General features: G+C 39.1%; 1 protein-coding gene across 6 annotated transcripts in view; it reads right to left on the bottom strand.

Moving 5' to 3' along the window:
- Window positions 1–4,036: 4,036 nt before the first annotated feature.
- CTPS2 (CTP synthase 2) overlaps window positions 4,037–18,107 on the bottom strand; it is a 67,052-nt gene continuing 52,981 nt past the window's right edge. For 5 of the 6 annotated variants that reach the window (XM_081001642.1, XM_081001647.1, XM_081001644.1 and 2 more), the window contains 6 exons: window positions 17,680–17,776; window positions 14,719–14,774; window positions 12,663–12,759; window positions 9,660–9,804; window positions 5,781–5,881; window positions 4,037–5,569 (listed from right to left, as the gene is read on the bottom strand). In XM_081001642.1, coding sequence (XP_080857768.1) covers window positions 5,812–5,881; window positions 9,660–9,804; window positions 12,663–12,759; window positions 14,719–14,774; window positions 17,680–17,776 — 465 coding nt within the window. In that variant the 3' untranslated portion in view covers window positions 4,037–5,569; window positions 5,781–5,811. The remainder of the gene's footprint in view (window positions 5,570–5,780; window positions 5,882–9,659; window positions 9,805–12,662; window positions 12,760–14,718; window positions 14,775–17,679; window positions 17,777–18,107) is intronic. The other variant, XM_081001643.1, reaches the window with a different exon arrangement.

The following is an 18,107-nucleotide window of genomic DNA, read 5'->3' as shown; positions in this document are numbered from 1 at the left end:
AAGGGGAGGGGGCCCTTCACGCAGCACTAATCTTAGGGAGAAAGTGCACCAGGTGTGTATCTTTTAACGTGTCTCTGTGTGTAACAGTGATACAATTATACTGAGTCAAACCATTGATCCCTATAGTTCAGTGCTGTCCACACTGCCCAGCAGTAACTGTTTTGGGTTAAAGACAGGGGTCTCTCCCAGTCTCACCTGGAGATGCCAGAGAATGCCCCTGGAACCTATCATATGCAAAGCAGTGTGGAGCCTGAGGTGGCACAGTGGTTAGTGATGGACCTGGGAGACTAGGGTTCGATTCCCCACTCAGCTGTGAAGCTCACAGGGTGGTCTTGGGCCCGTCACTGCCTCTCAGACTAACCTACCTCATAGGGTTGTTGTGGGGGGTTAAATGAGGAGTGGAAGAACTATGTCACCTTCAGCTCCATGGATAAATAAATAAATAAATAAATAAATAAATAAAACCGCTATGGCTCTTCCCCAAAAACACCTTACTGGTTTGACAGGGGCTAGAAACCAGTATTTTCTGCATGTAACTCGGACATAATAACTACTATACTATGGAATTCCAGTGCATGCTTAAAATGCATTTATATGTGTGTTTTGGTTTCTCATGGATTTTTCTGGTTGCAAATGCCAGCTCTCATATTTCTACTGTCTTGTTTATTCATTTTAGTATTTTTAAAAATATTTTATTCTTTGATATCGTTGTACACTGTCTTGAACAGGCATCCCCAAACTCAGCCCTCCAGATGTTTTGGGACTACAACTCCCATCATCCCTGACCACTGGTCCTGTTAGCTAGGGATGATGGGAGTTGTAGTCCCAAAACATCTGGAGGGCTGGGTTTGCCTATGCCTGGTCTTGAGGTACCCACATAACAGTATATATATATATATATATATATATATATATATATATATATATATAAAACAATTAAGCAAATGGTGGTGCAAAATGCCCTCACAGTTGCACTGATCATCTCAAAAGGGCAAAGAGATCACAGAAAGGAAAGCAACCCAGGAATGTCAATCCGCCTTTTGTTTCCTGCTCAACTGTTCAACTTGCTCATCGTATGCAAAATAATTGATGCTTTGGATTCACTTTCAAGCAAGTAACTGAACTACAACTATAAGTAAGCTTTCCTAACCTCCACTGCAAATATTTTAATTGATCTAATAATTTATAGCTGCATCTTCTCCACATGTTCTCTGGAGCACTGGGGAATCATCAAATTTATCCCAGCTCCACTGTAATAACAGTTGGAAACAACTAAGTACACAGATGAATAAAGTATCCCTCATGAAGTTCAGATTTTATGGGATATGTTTTGATGGCCTGTTTTACTGCCCTTCCATATAAATTATATGAACAGAGTATTCCACCATAATAATGCACGCCTTGCTTTAACTCTTTGTGTAGTATTCACTGAATCACCGAATGGTAGAGTTGGAAGGGTCATCTAATCCAATCCCCTGCAAAGCTGATTCAATCAAGTCTTACTCAGAGTAGACCCACTGTAATTAATTAATATGATGAAGCTAGGTCCATTCATTTCAGAGAGTCCATTATTATCACAATTTATTACCAGCCCTTCACACTAAGGTTCCAGGGCAGGTTACCAACAATTAAAACACAATATTAAAAATAGTTTACAGCTACTTACAATCATGGAAATAAGGTGGATCGTAAAAATATACTCCGAGCAAAATTTATTTAAATACTGCCCTGAGAGATCAACAACAATTTCTAAAAGAAAATAATCCCAAGGGATGATTATAAAAGAGCTGTTGAGATTTTTGTCATTTATTTCATGGAAAGTTAAGGACAGCGATCAGAGGCAATTGAAAAACCTGTAGGTGTAACTAGAAAACCTGTTTGCCTGCTTTCTATAGCCAGTGTTTAGGAGTCAAATATTTACTGCATGCAAAGATTAGCCAAAATCCTCAACAACTTCCGCAAGATTTATTAGTCTTTTTAGTAAGGCAGCACAATCAGGGCGGCTTCTCTGTTGCTCCACTGTGCTTTAATAGCAGCAAGACTCATTCTGTCACAGTCCCTCTGAAACCCTGGACAGCCACTGCCAGTCAGTGCATGCTGGTTAAATAGACTAATAGTCGGACTCAATATAAGGCAGTTTCCCATGCTCCTAAAATTGGTGACATGCCAAGGATCTGAGGATCATACCCTGATTTTCTTAGAAACTAATTTAGATTCAACATCTAAGGCCTCGTCAATAGTTGACTAAATAATGGTTTTGCTTTTTCTTTATTATTTTTTAACCTAGGTGAAAGGTAAAGGTAAAGGACCCCTGGACGGTTAAGTTCAGTCAAATTTAACTGGGGTGCGGAATTCATCTCCGCTTTCAGGCCGAGGAAGCAGGTGTTTGTCCATAGACAGCTTTTCCAGGTCATGTGGCCATAACTAACTTAGAAGACCTTATTAACACTTTTATTTTGCAGCACATTTTTCTCATAATAAATTATTTTTACATAGTAAATAATTACAGATAAAAAGTTAATACCTGGTTTATTCAAATTATGTGATCGTAATTAGCTGTCTCCATTTCAAAAAACTCCTAGTCCTATTCAAAATCTATATGCTTCATTGTACATCTTCCCATTAGTACAGAAGTGAGGTAAATATCAGCATGGACATGATTGTACCTGTCCTTGGAGACTGGTTATGGTAGGTCCAAAAATATTTATTTTTATTTAATGTATTTATTATGTTTTTGTACAGCACATCCAAGCAAATTCTTTGGGTAGTTTACACAGACATTAAAAGAAAAATACAATTTACAATTAAAAACCCTAATCATGATGATAATGATGATGATGCAGAAACCCAATTAAAATTGGCATAAAGCATCCCACCTAAAATAGGTGAGTTTCTGGGAACAGAGGTGCGACCACCGAAAAGGTCATCTCCTTAGTAGCCACTCATCATACTTCACTAGGTGGGGGGGACCTGGAGGAGAGCCAAAGATCTCAGGGTCTGGGTCATTATATATGGGGAAAGCAATCCTTCAGGTAACCTGGCCCCATGCTGTTTAGGTCTTCAAAAGGTCAAAACCTACATATGGAACTGGGCCCAGAAATGGACAGGAAACTAGTGCAGATTATGAGCCCCTGTTGTAATGTGATTAGATGTAAGCCTGCTTTGAAAACAGTTGATCCGAAAGGACTGGTAAATGATTATTTACCAGGCCTCACCAATTAAGCTGGCTACCTTGTTTGGGATCAACTGTTTTCAAAGCAGGCTTACATCTAATACATTGTAGTAATCCAACTGGGAGATTAACAGAGTACAGGTAACTGCCATGAGACTATCTGTACAGGTAGGGTCATAGTTGATGGATCAGGTGAAGCTGCTAAAAGGCACTGCTTGCTACTGAGCCTCAAGTGACAGTGCTGGATCTAAAAGCACCTGCAAACAACAAGCCTTCCCTTTAGGGGGAGTACAACTCTATCCAATGCAGATTAAACAAACCCCCAAATGGACAGAAGCACCATCCAATGACAGCAACTTTGTTTTGCCTGGAATGGGTCTGTTTATTCGCTTCAATAAGCTCCTTAGCAAACCCAAGAACTGGTTCAGAATGCCCACTGCCTCATCTGGGTTAGATGAAAACAAAATGTAAACCTGGATGCCATCTGTATGTTTAGGCCACTACATTTTGTCTTATATAGTCAGTTTTTAGTCCTCATGTATGAAGTGTGAATTATAAAAACATGACAAGAGTGTGCACCCTAAGCCTGCTTATTTTGTAGCCCACAGCTGAATCGTCAGAAAGTGCTATTTGCCATAATCTATCCAGCAGAAGGAAAGAGGGCATGTGAGCTATACTTTCTTTTTAAAATCCAATGAAACTTTTAGCCAAATTCACTAGGCCAATAGAATAACAGAACTGTGAAGTTTGAAGCGTAAACTAGCCCAATCCCTGCCATGAAGGACTTGGGCTCAAACCCACAACCCTGAAATTAAGAGTTTCATGCTCTATTGAGTGAGTGCAATATAAAATAACAGACATATCTTCATTTAACATTTTAATACATTTCAAAATTCAATTTAAACTTACAGGAAATCTTTAAGAAAATCTAACATGCTTTAGATGGCAACGATCAATGTATGATAACCGAGACTCAGTCATCTAGCAGCATCAACTCTCATAAAATTTTCCAAAGCATTTATCTATGCATTAAAAAAATACAAGAACAAAGTTACTTTTCCCAGTTTTCTCTTCACATGTTACACTGGCCTGAACATTAGGAAACTAATGGTTTTCTAATGCAGTTGGTAAAATATCATCTTAAAGTACAGAATTTTATTTGGAGGGGAAATCGCTTTAAAAACATACAGCACTTGAATAACAGGGCACTTTCCCGTAGTGACATAGAATATTAAAACACACAGCTTCTTATTCCCTTTCTTCCTCTAAGAATAATAATAATAGGCATGCCACCAAGCTAGCTCGTGTCTGGACATAGCTCCACTCACCTCAAAAGGGCTCTCAAAAGAAGCAGGGCAAAAAGCAATCCTTTGCTGCTGCAATAGTGACACTGCTACTCTACTGCAGCAGACATGCTGAAAAGGGTTCTAACTAAAATAAATGTACCTGGAAGTTACCAGTCTCCGAACCTCTCTGGGGCCCAAAGAGAAACTGCCCCCGTGTCCCTAGTAGCTGTTTGAATATTCCACAAATTAGAGCATCCCCAAACAGATGAGATCACATGGCACAAACTAGTCTCTGCTGGGAGACCAAAACAAGGAATTAGGATTAAATGTTCACAACCAACTCCCTAACATGTGTATGCCACAGATATAGAAACTAAGATATGGGCTTGTCTCCAACTATTACTCCCCAATCTGTTATGTTAAATGTATGATGAACCCAATTATTTTTCATTAATGTAGTCAGATTTTATGTATCTGTAGCATCACAAGCTTCTGCTCTATTATTTATTAGATTGGTACTGTGCAGCAAATACTTTCTACATTACTTTTGTCGAAGGACAATCATCATGTACAATGGTGGAGACCAAGATTTTATTTCTATATAGAAATAAATCAGCATCACTTAAGAAATTAGACAGGGTTATAATGCATCAGAGGCATCTGTCAATCGAATAACAATATGAAGGAAACAGACGTAAAACAAATCTGTACTGATCATATTTATGTATATTGGACAGTTTCATTTTTTAATTTGATAAGCAATGCTATTAAGGGCTTCTGAAATTTCAAATGGTTTAGAAATGTATTCAAAATATTCCCATACCTTCCAGTCATCAAAAATTAGCACAAAGCTAACATTTACCTGAAAACATGAGACAGAGTGAGACAGTCCTTTATGCAATTTTAAAAGAGCTATAATGCTTAAATGGAATTGATTTTTTTCTCTGGGTCAGCAGAAGCATTGTCTGGAACACAAGGAGATCTTCACAAGATATATGGAAAGCAGCTGTGTGATGTTAGTCTTCTCTGGTGGTTTTAAAATGTAATAGGTTTCCCCCTGCTTGGAATGATCTTTTCAATTATGCCTTTTCTTCCACTTCTTTTTTTAATACTGGAAAGAAAGAAAGAAAGAAGAAAAAGAGTTACTACTATGCAACAACTTTTTCTACATGTGCAATTAATATCTCTATAAGCAAGCCCATAAATAAACAACTGAACCATTTTACCTTGAAGCAAATGGGAAGAAAATGTTGTCACCTCTAAAGCTGGTATTTGGTTTTCTTTGGGGGAGGGGGAAATCTCCCACTATGGATCTAGTTTACCTGTTTCTTCCATGCTCTTCCTCTTCGGTGTTCAGCCTCTTTCTGATTCGGGATATTCTTTTTCTGGAAAACTGTCATCACTAAGGTCACCATAGCTGTCACTGAACAGAAATGAATGAATGAATCTCAGAATCATAGTATTGTACACTAGGAAGGGCACCCAATGGTCATCTAGTCCAACCCCCTGCAATGCGGGAATCCTGCCTGTGGCTGTCCTGAGAATGAATAAGAATCGTATTTCTTCCCCTTCAACTATTAATCTCTATTAGTACAATAGCAATCGATATAAAGCATTTTCAAATCCCATTAGTTTCGGTGGAAGAATTAAACACATATTAAATGCTCTTCCTTATGGAAATCAGTAAACCTTAAAAACTGTTTAACTTTGGCTGCTCATTCCCTCAGGATGATTAACAAAGTAGTAATCTCAACATATGACAGCTTTCTTTCTGCTGATAGCATCTTAGCTGCGCTAAGCAGATGAGAAATCTATTTTGTGATGAGTCACCGGGTGATAAATACTTGACATGGTTCAGCAATTGTGTATCAGTCACAATCAACATGCAACACCCATAAACAGTGTGGTCATCTGAATCCACCCTTATTTTAGCCAAGAGTTCCAAATTAGGAAAATGATTACATATTTAATATTTTTTGAAGGGCAGTAGTCTCTTTCAGGTTTCATATGCTACATAGTTTGTAAAACGTCCTTGAATGTCACTAGATGCAAACATTTGTTTAAGGAAAATCTGTTATTATTCAAGCCATATTTCTAACTTTCAAAACTGAGTCAATCTTCTTATGTCAGTAGAATGGCAGAGTAAAATATTATGGTCCTTCTTATAAACTATTGTATTTCATGGGTGCTACTTGCAACCCTTGTTTGGTTTAAGCAGCTGTTCTGGTAAGCATTAACAGCCTAAGTACAGCATTTGGTATTGATTTCCATCTGATGGCAGAGTTGCAACTGCCCATGACTGCTGGTGATGCTTTGGGGGTGCATTCAGAAACCATTACTCAACTGTCTTCTGGTTGTATACGGGTGACTGAATGAATCCATTGACTCTCCATTTCTGAACAAGAACTTCTATTGCTTTGATACATAGGGATCACCAAGATTTCTGTAACCGCGAGGAAGTGAATTGTTCAACAAGCTCTTATTTGGGCTGGATTCTCCAGCCCTGTGTTGTTGGGCACCCAGGCACCCCATGGTTATCAGCTCCCTCCACACCTGATTACAAAACAACAACAAACCTTCTCTGTGCTCTGACTGCTTTCTAAGTGAAGAAAAGTGATTGAGGAGACCATGGGGGGGGGGGGAGACACTCCTACCATTCCACCCAGTCTCAGTAACATCTCTATCATCCCAACCCATCCTCAGCAATGTCAAGGATAAGGTAAAGGTAAAGGTAAAGGGACCCCTGACCATTAGGTCCAACTCTGGGGTTGCGGCGCTCATCTCGCTTTACTGGCCAAGGGAGCCGGCATACAGCTTCTGGGTCATGTGGCCAGCATGACTAAGCTGCTTCAGGGGAAACAGAGCAGCACACGGAAACGGCATTTACCTTCCCGACAGAGCGGTACCTATTTATCTACTTGCACTTTGATGCGCTTTTGAACTGCTAGGTTGGCAGGAGCAGGGATGGAGCAACAGGAGCTCACCCCCTCGTGAGGATTCGAACCGCCAATCTTCTGATCAGCAAGTCCTGGGCTCTGTGGTTTAACCCACAGCGCCACCCACATCCCATGTCAAGGATAGGAGAAGGTTTAAGTTTCAGCTGAAAGGTGTCCTTGAAAGCAGCAGTTTGCTTTTATGATAGTCAAGACAAGAATAGCAGCCATGCAGTTCTTTTGGGAGGTTGGGGGACACAGCACTGTTCTCAAGGATTCAGTTGAGATTCAGCTTGCCCCTGACCCTGGGAAGCAGAGTGCCTGCTGATGGGGACTCCAATTGAGAGGAGCGATTGGTACTAGCTTCTGTTGTAATGAGGGGTGTTTTGATAGTCACTGATTTTAAAGCACTAGTAACAACATGGTCAGAGACATACCGGTAGATCTTGTACTTACTGCTGCTGTACTTACTTTCTTCTGAATGTACCCAAGGAAGCATGGAATAGAACATGGTATTATGAAACAGTTTTGCATATTGCACAAAAAATTAAAAAGATATTAAAATACGATGACCTGGTTCACACAACATACCAAGTTAAGCTACGGTTACACACCCTTTCCAAACCTGGGAGAAAACAAACCATGAGAAGAACAAAACATTTGGTCTTGGCTTCTTCTTGCAGTGTGCCCAGAGAGAAACAAGCCACAAGAACTGTTCTGTACATAACACTGAGCCAATACTTTGGTTTGTCTCTTCCTGCTTTGGAAACGGAGGAGAAGGGGGTGGGGCACGTGAAAAAGCATGTCGAGGTATTTTAGGCTGCAATCCTAAACACACTTACTTAGAAGTTAATAGCACGGTTAATATGTAATTTCAAGAATTAATTCAAGAACATATATTTTATCTCTTATTATACAAAAGCCATTTCTCTTCTTTCATATCTCGGTACAGATATAACATTATCAGCTGAAAGCAACCAATTTCTGTATGAAAATAAAAAGCATGGCATTTTGGAAGTCTGTTACAATTTACAATCGCTGTTACAAATTAATAATACAAAACACAGTATTGTTTAGAGATGGCTCTAGACTGAACATGATTATAAAAAGGGACCCCTGACCATTAGGTCCAGTCGTGACTCTGGGGTCTTGCTTTATTGGCCAAGGGAGCCGGCGTACAGCTTCTGGGTCATGTGGCCAGCATGACTAAGCCGCTTCTGGAGAACCAGAGCAGCGCACGGAAATGTTGTTAACCTTCCCACCACAGCGGTACCTATTTATCTACTTGCACTTTGACATGCTTTCGAACTGCTAGGTTGGCAGGAGCAGGGACTGAGAAACGGGAGCTCACCCCGTCACGGGGATTTGAAATGCTGACCTTCTGATCAGCAAGTCCTAGGCTCTGTGGTTTAACCCACAGCGCCACCCATGTCCCGAACATGATTATAAGTTGTTACAAATTGTTACTATTTCAGTTAAGGGTGTAAATTATAAATAATCCTAATAATCTAAGGATCTTGTATGAAAAGATGGTACTTGCTCTCATATGGGGTGGGGGTATTGCCAATCTTCTCCTCCTACTGTCTGCAGCCCCAAACCCTCACTCCAGGGCACAGCTATCCAAACTGTGTGTCACGATACATTAGTGTGTCGGCTGCAGTCTGTGGGTGTGTTGTGTAAACACACATTGTGCTCCTCCCGGGGCTGGAAAGGGGTTAGTTTAACCTCTGGTTTGCTAGTAAAACTGAATTACTGTGTCGCAAAATGATGCATGTTTAAAAAGTGTGTGACCAACAGGAAATGTTTGGAAAGGTCTGCTCTAGAGGGTCCCTCTTCCTCTGTATTTGGTCAGTGACACCCCCTCTCCCAATCTCCAGGGAAGTATATTTTACTTATTTAGTGAGACCTTTGAATCCAAGTAATTGTTTCCTGTGAAACATCCATAAATTAAAAAGGGAAGTTAGAAATCCAGAAATCTTTTATGATAATCAGCTTTTGTTCCCTGCAGACAATCATGACTTAATTAATTGCCTGGGATTTAGGGGTGGGTTTCTCAACCTCTACGTTTATTTGGCTCTCATAGAAAAAGCAATATATCAACTCATCAAATGACCTTTTAAAACTAATCATTATTCAGAACTTTTCTAGTACACATAATAACTAATAATAAACACTTCAAAAGTAACTTTGCTTTTCTGGAATTGCACATCAATCATGAAGGCTTTTTATGAAGCAGCAATCACACAAAACAAAAAAAACCAAAGTTACCTAGGAGACAATTTACATCCACGTTGCAAGTAGGCACTGAGAGACCCTGTTGCAGCAAGCAAAAGGCCAAGGTAGGCAGGCGATGGCTTCATAGGCCTTGAGGAAAACTCTGGGTGGAACTGGACACCAATGAAATACGGGTGATCTACAGATAAATCACAGAGAAAAGTAAAAAAAAAAAAAAAGTTAAAAGGCAAAAATATAACACTAATAATATTACAAACTATTTAAATTACAATGACTTATATTACAGTGGTACCTTGGGTTACATACGCTTCAGGTTACATACGCTTCAGGTTACAGACACCGCTAACCCAGCAATAGTGCTTCAGGTTAAGAAATTTGCTTCAGGATGAGAACAGAAATCATGCTCCGGCGGCATGACAGCAGCAGGAGGCCCCATTAGCTAAAGTGGTGCTTCAGGTTAAGAACAATTTCAGGTTAAGTACGGACCTCCGGAACGAATTAAGTACTTAACCTGAGGTACCACTGTAGTTAGCATTTAAAATATAAATGCTAATGTCTGTAAATTTTAGATAGCTTTACGGTTCAAAGAACATCATAGAAATTATCTTGTTATAAATCTTACTGCAACATAGGTTAGTATAAGTGGGATCTGCAACAAAATGTTGCAGTGTGGTCTATGTTTCTGTTCAGCCAGCCACACCCTCCCACCACCATATTCCATTTAATTCTTCCTTCCACCCAATTATCTTCCTCCTTTGAAATGCTTTCCACTTAGCCTATCAGTGCTAAGAGGTAACAATAGCGGAAGTGAACCTTCAGCCCCTTCCTTGCAATTAGCTACTTTCTGCTTTCAACACAGGCCTCTCAGTTGAAAAACACTTGCCATAGGGGAAAGATGCTTCAGTCGGTAGAATAAACATTCCACCCCACCCCACAAGCATATCAAAACTTGCATACTTTGCCTATTAGTGGCAAGGCAACTGTATTTCTTTGCTTAGCTAATTTGTTTTCTGCTACGAATGAAAAGTCTTGTCTTGCCACCCAAAACAGATTCTGGAAAACCATTAAGGATTGCATTGCTTGCTTTAAGGAAAATTTAATGAAGATGATGTATAGATGGTATTTGATGCCAACTAAACTTGCTAAAATGTATAGAACTCAAGATAAAGCATGTTGGAAATGCAAGTAGAAGGAAGGGAATTTCTTCCATATGTGGTGGATGTGTAGTAAAGCCTACTGGGATATGATATACAATGAATTGAAAAAGATCTTTAAATATACTTTTATTAAAAAACCGGAGGCTTTTCTATTGTGGGAGAAGAAATTCAAAAAGTAGACTTAAATATGTTTATGTATGCTACCACGGCTGCAAGGACACTTTTAGCCCAGAAATAGAAGCAGCAGGAACTTCCAACTTTGGAACAATGGCAGATAAAAATGATTGAACACGCAGAACTGGCAAAACTGACAGGGAGAATCTGAAACCAGCATGACGAACTGTTTGAAAAGGACTGGAGTAAATTTATTCAATATATGAAAGAACATTGAAAAAATTGGAGAACATTTGCAGGTTTGATTTAAAATATTTTGTAATGATAATTTTTGAAACTGATTTACAAATACTAAAGAATTTTTTTAAAAGTATAGTAAGAAGGTAAATAGGGTGATATAGAAATGCGAAGAGGATTGTGATTGCTTAAGAAAGTCAGGGAGTGGAAGGGGGGGAGTCAATGCTTGGTATGAGCAAAGTTGTATGTGATGATATGATTTGATATGAATGTGACAAAGGAAAAATATATATATAGCATTGCTTATGTTATTTCTTTCATAGCAGCAGTGTTTAACAACACTGTCATATTTTATCAAGATCTGTGCAGAACTATTTTCAGTATGTAAATCAGAAGCAATATAGCAGAAATAAAACAAATGCACTTAGACAGTTTTTTCTTATAGGTTTTGAAATACCTCCAAAAGGACAACCTATGTTTTGTGCCATATCAGCATGAGACTATAGAAATAATTCTTTCTGTCACATCCTGGAGCCAAATTTAATCATTATAGGCTTCAGGCTTTCATAATCAGGTAAATTTACATTTTTGTTTTTACAGACAGCTAGTATCTCTGCAATAATTCAGTTTTTAATATCAGTATCATACATTTGTGACAAAGGATATGTATATTCCTAAATGTGAAGTATTGACAAATGTCAGTGCCTGGAATTCAAGACTTTTACACTGTCTGCTTTAAAACAGAGATTTCAAACTTTGTGGTTAGCAGTAAATAAAAATATGTTGTAAACATACCTTATTGGGCAGCAACACCTTTAAAGTGTAAATAGCCATGACTAAATGGCTGTAAGTCAATCTATATGCATACTGGTGATTAGTCACTTTGGAGTTTTGTTTGAAAAAACGAATATATAGACATTTCAAATAAATAAGCAGGACATTTTGTGAGTGGTCTATCCTTAAGAACATTTTCCTTAAGAACAATTTAGACTTGAAACATCTGCAAGAACAGTTAAAACTGAGTATTTGTGTAAAGCTGAATGATTGTGTCTCCACAAAATGTGCCATAAGAAAGCAATCAGCCATTTTTTGGGTGTCTGCTGATGTGTCTGGGGTATATAAAACCACCAAGGCAAGGCATCTTCTGTACCTCTTTCCAGCCCATTTTCCCTTAGAGCAAAACAGACTGTGGAACATATCCTCCAAAATTAGGCTGCCTGGCTGTTTTTTGTTGCTGTTTTTTTTAACTAAGAAGCATACTTTCTTTCTACAGGTTCATGTATCCTACCATTTGACCAGCTGCTACTTGAAAATAGAGTCATTATAGACCAAAACAGGGCAATTCCCTCTTCACAAATGTGGCTTCCTGAAATAACTGAAATCTGCTTTCCTTCTTTTTAACAGAAGACCGAATGAGAACTGCAGATAAAAGTCCTCTCCAGTGTGTATCTGTCAGGTGTGGTTCTGTACAGTGCACCCTCCATTTCCTATATATGAGAATGCTGCAGCTAAAAACCAAAGCCCTTACCATTCAACTCAATGACCTCCATCCTTTTCCCTTCAGTATCATGGCCAACAAATCTCAAACCTTTATCTTCAAAGAAGTGAGTCAACTCAGGGTTCACCTTTGAAAGAGCAAAGCAAAAGAGAGAAGATAAACATACTTTTAAGATGAAAACTGCAATACCTGTGGAGATGTGCATCCACATATGAATCAGTATTGGCAATGCATATAGATGGTTATTGTGCTACAATAATCTTTCTCTCTTGCTGAAACATACCTTTTTAGATGGTTCTAATGAAAGAAAGCTTTCAGGACTAACAATAACATGATAAGACTGTTTCAGACATAATGTCTAAACCATGGTTTGGTATTTGTGAGTGCCACACACTCGCACTCCTCCTTCTTCCCCTTGTGTATAGATACCCCTTTGCTCAAACATGGTTTGGCCTGACTTCCACATCAGGAAAGCTATGGCTGAAAGCTGTCTCCAAACCACCATTTGAAACCAGGTTTGAAATGGTGAAACTTCATATAGGGTTTCCTGAATAGCATTTGCTCAATTTGGATATCCAGCTGAACAGGAATGGAAGAAATCCTGAAAGGCACTAATGATTACCAAATCCTGGTTCAATCACAGCACCTTGAACTGAGACAATGGATTTCAAAACAGCAATCAGCATATGTTGCAATTTGCAGGTATTACAAAATATGGGAATCAGTTTTAAAGGAAATACTCATTTATCCTTTCTGGAAGAGAGAAAAAACACTCAATGTTAAGAAGTATAATGGATAGAAAGAAAGAAAGCTGTCTTTGCCTGTATACTATTGTGTAGCCTAGTAACAAAACAAACAGAATCAGAAAAAACTGTATTTAAGTCCTTTGTTGCCAGAGAGCAGTATTCTGCTATTGTTCTATGCGTCCTCTCAGAAGCAGCTTGACTCAGAGGCTTACTTTTGTCTGCAAACGTTAGCTAGCCTGGAAAAGATCTAGCAAGCTGAGTCAAAGTACACTTGAAAATTTCCCACCTAACCCTATTAAAAGAGACAAGGCAGTGTCCACCCCCTCTGCCATCCTTCTCCAAACTGGTGCCCTCCTTTTGGACTACAACTTCCATCAGATTCAGACAGCATGGCTAACAGTCAGGAATGATGGTGGTTACAGTTCAATACCTCTGGTGGGCACCAGATCAGTGGCAGCTACTCTCCATATAATAGCATGGGACCTCCTGAAACCGTGTTGCTTAATCTTCCTCAGTTCCTCATCTAGTCGAAGCAATGCTGTTGACTGGTTATGGAGAGTCCTGAGTTTTCATGTGTCCTTTTGAAGAGGCACTTTATAAAATGAATCTCTGAACTGAGTGTCTGGAATCTCCTGATTCCCACCTGAGTCTCCCCTCAGACCTCCATGATTCCCTTTCTCCGAGTTTCCTTTGTGCATTTTCATTAGTTTTGCTGGTAGACATTCTGCTTAAGTTTTTAGAGTGCCTATCTGGGTGCCTATTCTCAAACGTTCAAACCCCTAATTTCAGGTGGCTCTGAGTATCAATACTGATGTGATAAACTCAGGGCCTGAATGACCCTGGACTCTTTTCTGCAACTCTGTTTCCAGTGGACTCTGCTTCATAAAGCCTCACTTTGGCTGACAAGTGTTTCTTTAGCTTCTTTTGGGATTGTACCCCTATGTGAAGGATTTTATCTCCTCCTCCATATTTAAGGAACAGCACATAGAAGGAAACACCACCTTGCACTGAGTTTATTTGCAGTAAGGTTTGGGACTTTCCTTGTTGAATGTATGGGTATGTGGTGCCATACCTCAAGCAGTAGTCCATAAGACTTTATTGTTTAGACTTATTATGCAGATTCTATGAAGACTTTCCATTCCAGAGAAGGGAAATGCTGATAAAATACACTTCCGCCACACCCCTTTAAAGCCTACATTTGTCTGTAGTTTTATACAGTCTTAGGTAATAGTTCTCATGGCCTTACTATGAAAACCTGATGGAATGAACATGTGGCATTGCCTTGACTCCAAATTGAGCATGGCTGATAGACAGCAAAAATTACATTAGCAGTTACTTGCCTCATAGCGATGCCTGTGTCGTTCTTCCACAAAAACTTCGTCACCATAAAGTTTCCCTACAAATACATTTAAAGGGTTACTTCTGCAGTACTGTTACAAGTAAAAATAACGCTTTTGTGTATAATCTAATATTTTTCCAATCAATTATGTATAAAAGAACACAGATATTCAAATAGATGCAGTCTAGCCATGTAATGTGGCAGGACAATGTTGAACATATCTAAAAGATAAGCAAGGAAGATCATTAGAATTTTAAAACAAACTTTAGGGCTCCCTATCTTCCCGGACTACATGCGGACCTTGCCAGAGGCAACTAGACACTTCCTGCATCTTATAACATACACAACAAACAAGGACAAAAAGCAGATTGGGGTTATATGTAGAGTTTAAGAAATTGGAGGAGAAGGACTGGAATAAAAGAGAAATACTTCAAAAACACATCTTTTTGAAGATAGTGAAGCATGTATCTAAAAGACATGTCAGATGGGGATTAGAAGTGCAGCTTCAAGAGACCTCATGTCAAATTCTATGTCATGTCCATTCTTCTGCAGCTCATAATATTTTCTGTACTTCCCTTTTTGTGGCAAAGCCTAAACTGGAATATAGTTTCTTTGCAGCTATCTTGGATGCTTGTGAAATTCAGCAGAAAGAATGGCCAGGAACATAGGAAGCTGCCTTATACAGAGTCAGACCATTGGTGCATCTAGCTCAGCACCGTCAACAGTGACTAGCAGTGACTCCCCAGAACCTGGGACCTTCAGCGAATAAGGAAGATGCTCTGACACTAAGCTTGCCCATCCATCTTAAAGTATTACACACTAACTACTACTATTTAAAAAAGTGAAATGGCATGAGAGTTCAGGGGTCAACCTCACTTTCCAGAAGTTCACAGATCCAGGGTCCCTGGGACAGAGGGAGATAGGATGACATGAGGGGCCACGAGAAAGGAAAGTCATAAGGAAGTCACAAACCCTCCCATGGAGATGGCCAGCCAGTCTCGGAGAAAGTGAATGAGGCACTCTTACTGCAGTGACCCAAAACTATTCCTTTGCCTTGAAGCAAAGCTTCCTTACAATAATAAGATCATGAATAAAGGAGCTAGAAAACTGATATATCTAAAACAAGCATATGCCCCAGGTCAACAAAAGCAGGGGGGTATTTCACTGACTCCACAGCCACCAATCTAAACAAATGATCACACAATCATGAAATTTCTGTCTTTTTTTCCAAGTTAGTTTCCCCCCCAAGCCAGTTATTTACAAACAGGAAAGCAATCTGGAGCTTCCATCTCTCACAGCAACTATAAGTGCCTCTTCCGGGAGGGCTGAGAGATTACACTCCTCACGTTATGAGTTAAATGGCTCCTTAACAATGTCTTCCTAATTAATACCAGTGTTTTAATTATAAATCCAAAGTATTATGATTATGCTTATTGCACTACTTGTCAAAAACAATACTGCCTAAAGGCGAAATTATACAGCTTACATGAAAATGAATAGCTTAATAGGTTTGTTATTTGACAAGTTCTTATCTTCAGTGGCATGTGTGTTACGGTGTGTTATTTTAGCAGGCGAAACTTAATTTTTGCTAATTTATTCAATGAGGGGTCCTAAAATATGTTTTTGGGTGTGAGAAATTCAAATCTGCTATTAATTTTGTGATTGGATAACGTTTAGCTTGGTAAATCTATGGTTGATGAAGGAGCACATGAACTGCTTCCATAAAAGCAAAGAATTTTAATTTTACCACCTGAAAGTGTCATGTAATGCATAATAATAATAATAATAATAATATAACTTCAAGTGCTTGGCAATCATTTTAAATGATGTGTATGCAATTTTACACACATTAAACTTACCTAAATATATAAATGTAATCAAAATACACTCTGAATGCCTAAGTCATGTTACAACTTTTTAGCACCCCTCATTTTCTGGAATTTGAATGTTGAAGAATGCAACACAGCCTGTGTTTGATATTTACTGAACCACAATTCTGACGGAGTTTTTTAAAATCCAGTTTTCATGTGAATGTACTCTTTTTCAACCCGGGATGGAAAAGTTAGAACAAATATGCAACAATAATAAAGGATAGATTGTAGGCAGGCTGTGCTTGGCTAGTGCACAACTTAGAATGTGAAGTACAGGTTTCCAGCCATGCCCACAATTCAATGGCGGTTGTTCTCCGTAGCCCTTCCAGGGGCTTCAAAGAAGTTCAGGCAGGGGAAAGGGAAGCCATGAGGCATAAATCCTCCTGGTGCTTTCCAGTGGGGTCTGGGAAGTCCACTGCATCCCACAGTGTCGTGCAACCCTGTGTCTGCCAACTTGGAAGGCAGAACGGGAGCGATCTGGGAGTGTGCCCCCATCATAGACTAGCCTCTGTTACTTTGAGGAAGGTTCCTCCTTAATCTGGATAATTGGCGTTAATCAAGAGGCACTCCCGAAGCTTCATATGCAAATGGGCTGCAATCAATCAACTACCGAAAGAACCGGGACTGGTTTTCTGAAGGTATTTGAATTATTTTCTGAAATTTGAGGATCCCTACTACAGCCGGGAAAGGAAAGGGGGAAGACGAGGTGCTTTGTGCTTTCTTATGGTATCAAGGGGGCTTTTGATTTATGCTTTACAAGGAAAGGACACTTTTCATAAATCTGAACAGGTCAACAAATTTTAGTTGGTCTTATTAAACCATAAAGACTGTGTCGTATATTAAAAAGCAGGACTTCTGAAGAAAAGGGAATATGACTACTTATTACTTTTTTGGATGATACACATTAGGCCCCTTATTTTTCCATGATCATAACTAAATATTAAGAAAAGGTACTGAATCAAACCATTATTACACTTAAGGCCCGCAAACATTATATCAATATGTATTATTTTCACATACAGATATGGGTTTTTTAAAAAAACATATATATAACAGAAGCAAATACATTTGCCAAAGAACTTAAGACTTACTTAAGATAGAGTCCTTTGTATTAAAGATAGTTTTCCTTTCCCCTAGTCTCATTGTTCCTCCCATGTCTCCAGGATTGTGTTCAGGCATGTCAATGACCTTAACGAAGAAAAATATTTACTTTGGTTTACATTATTTCTATGCTATACAAAGCACTCGGGTCACCACCTTGCATGCCCATAAATCTTCCCATGTTTCTAGTACAGCAACATTGTATACAATAAAAATAGGTTCAACCCACAGATGATACTACCACTGAAACTGAGATGTTGAGGGTCAGGGAAGAGTTTCAACATTAGCTCTGTTCTTTATATTAAGCTACTGACAGTATACTGGGTGTGCTTTGCTCTAATGAAGGTGTAGCGCCCAGTGAATTTACTATGTGGATCTTCTGCGTTTTAGAAATCCTTTCCCAGAAAAAAATGGGCCT

This window comes from Podarcis pityusensis (assembly GCF_964106645.2).
Source record: "Podarcis pityusensis genome assembly, chromosome: 4".
NCBI classification, from domain to species: Eukaryota; Metazoa; Chordata; class Lepidosauria; order Squamata; family Lacertidae; genus Podarcis; species Podarcis pityusensis.
The sequence above is the reverse complement of the archived record's forward strand: the minus strand, read 5'-3'. Positions and strand labels throughout refer to the sequence as shown.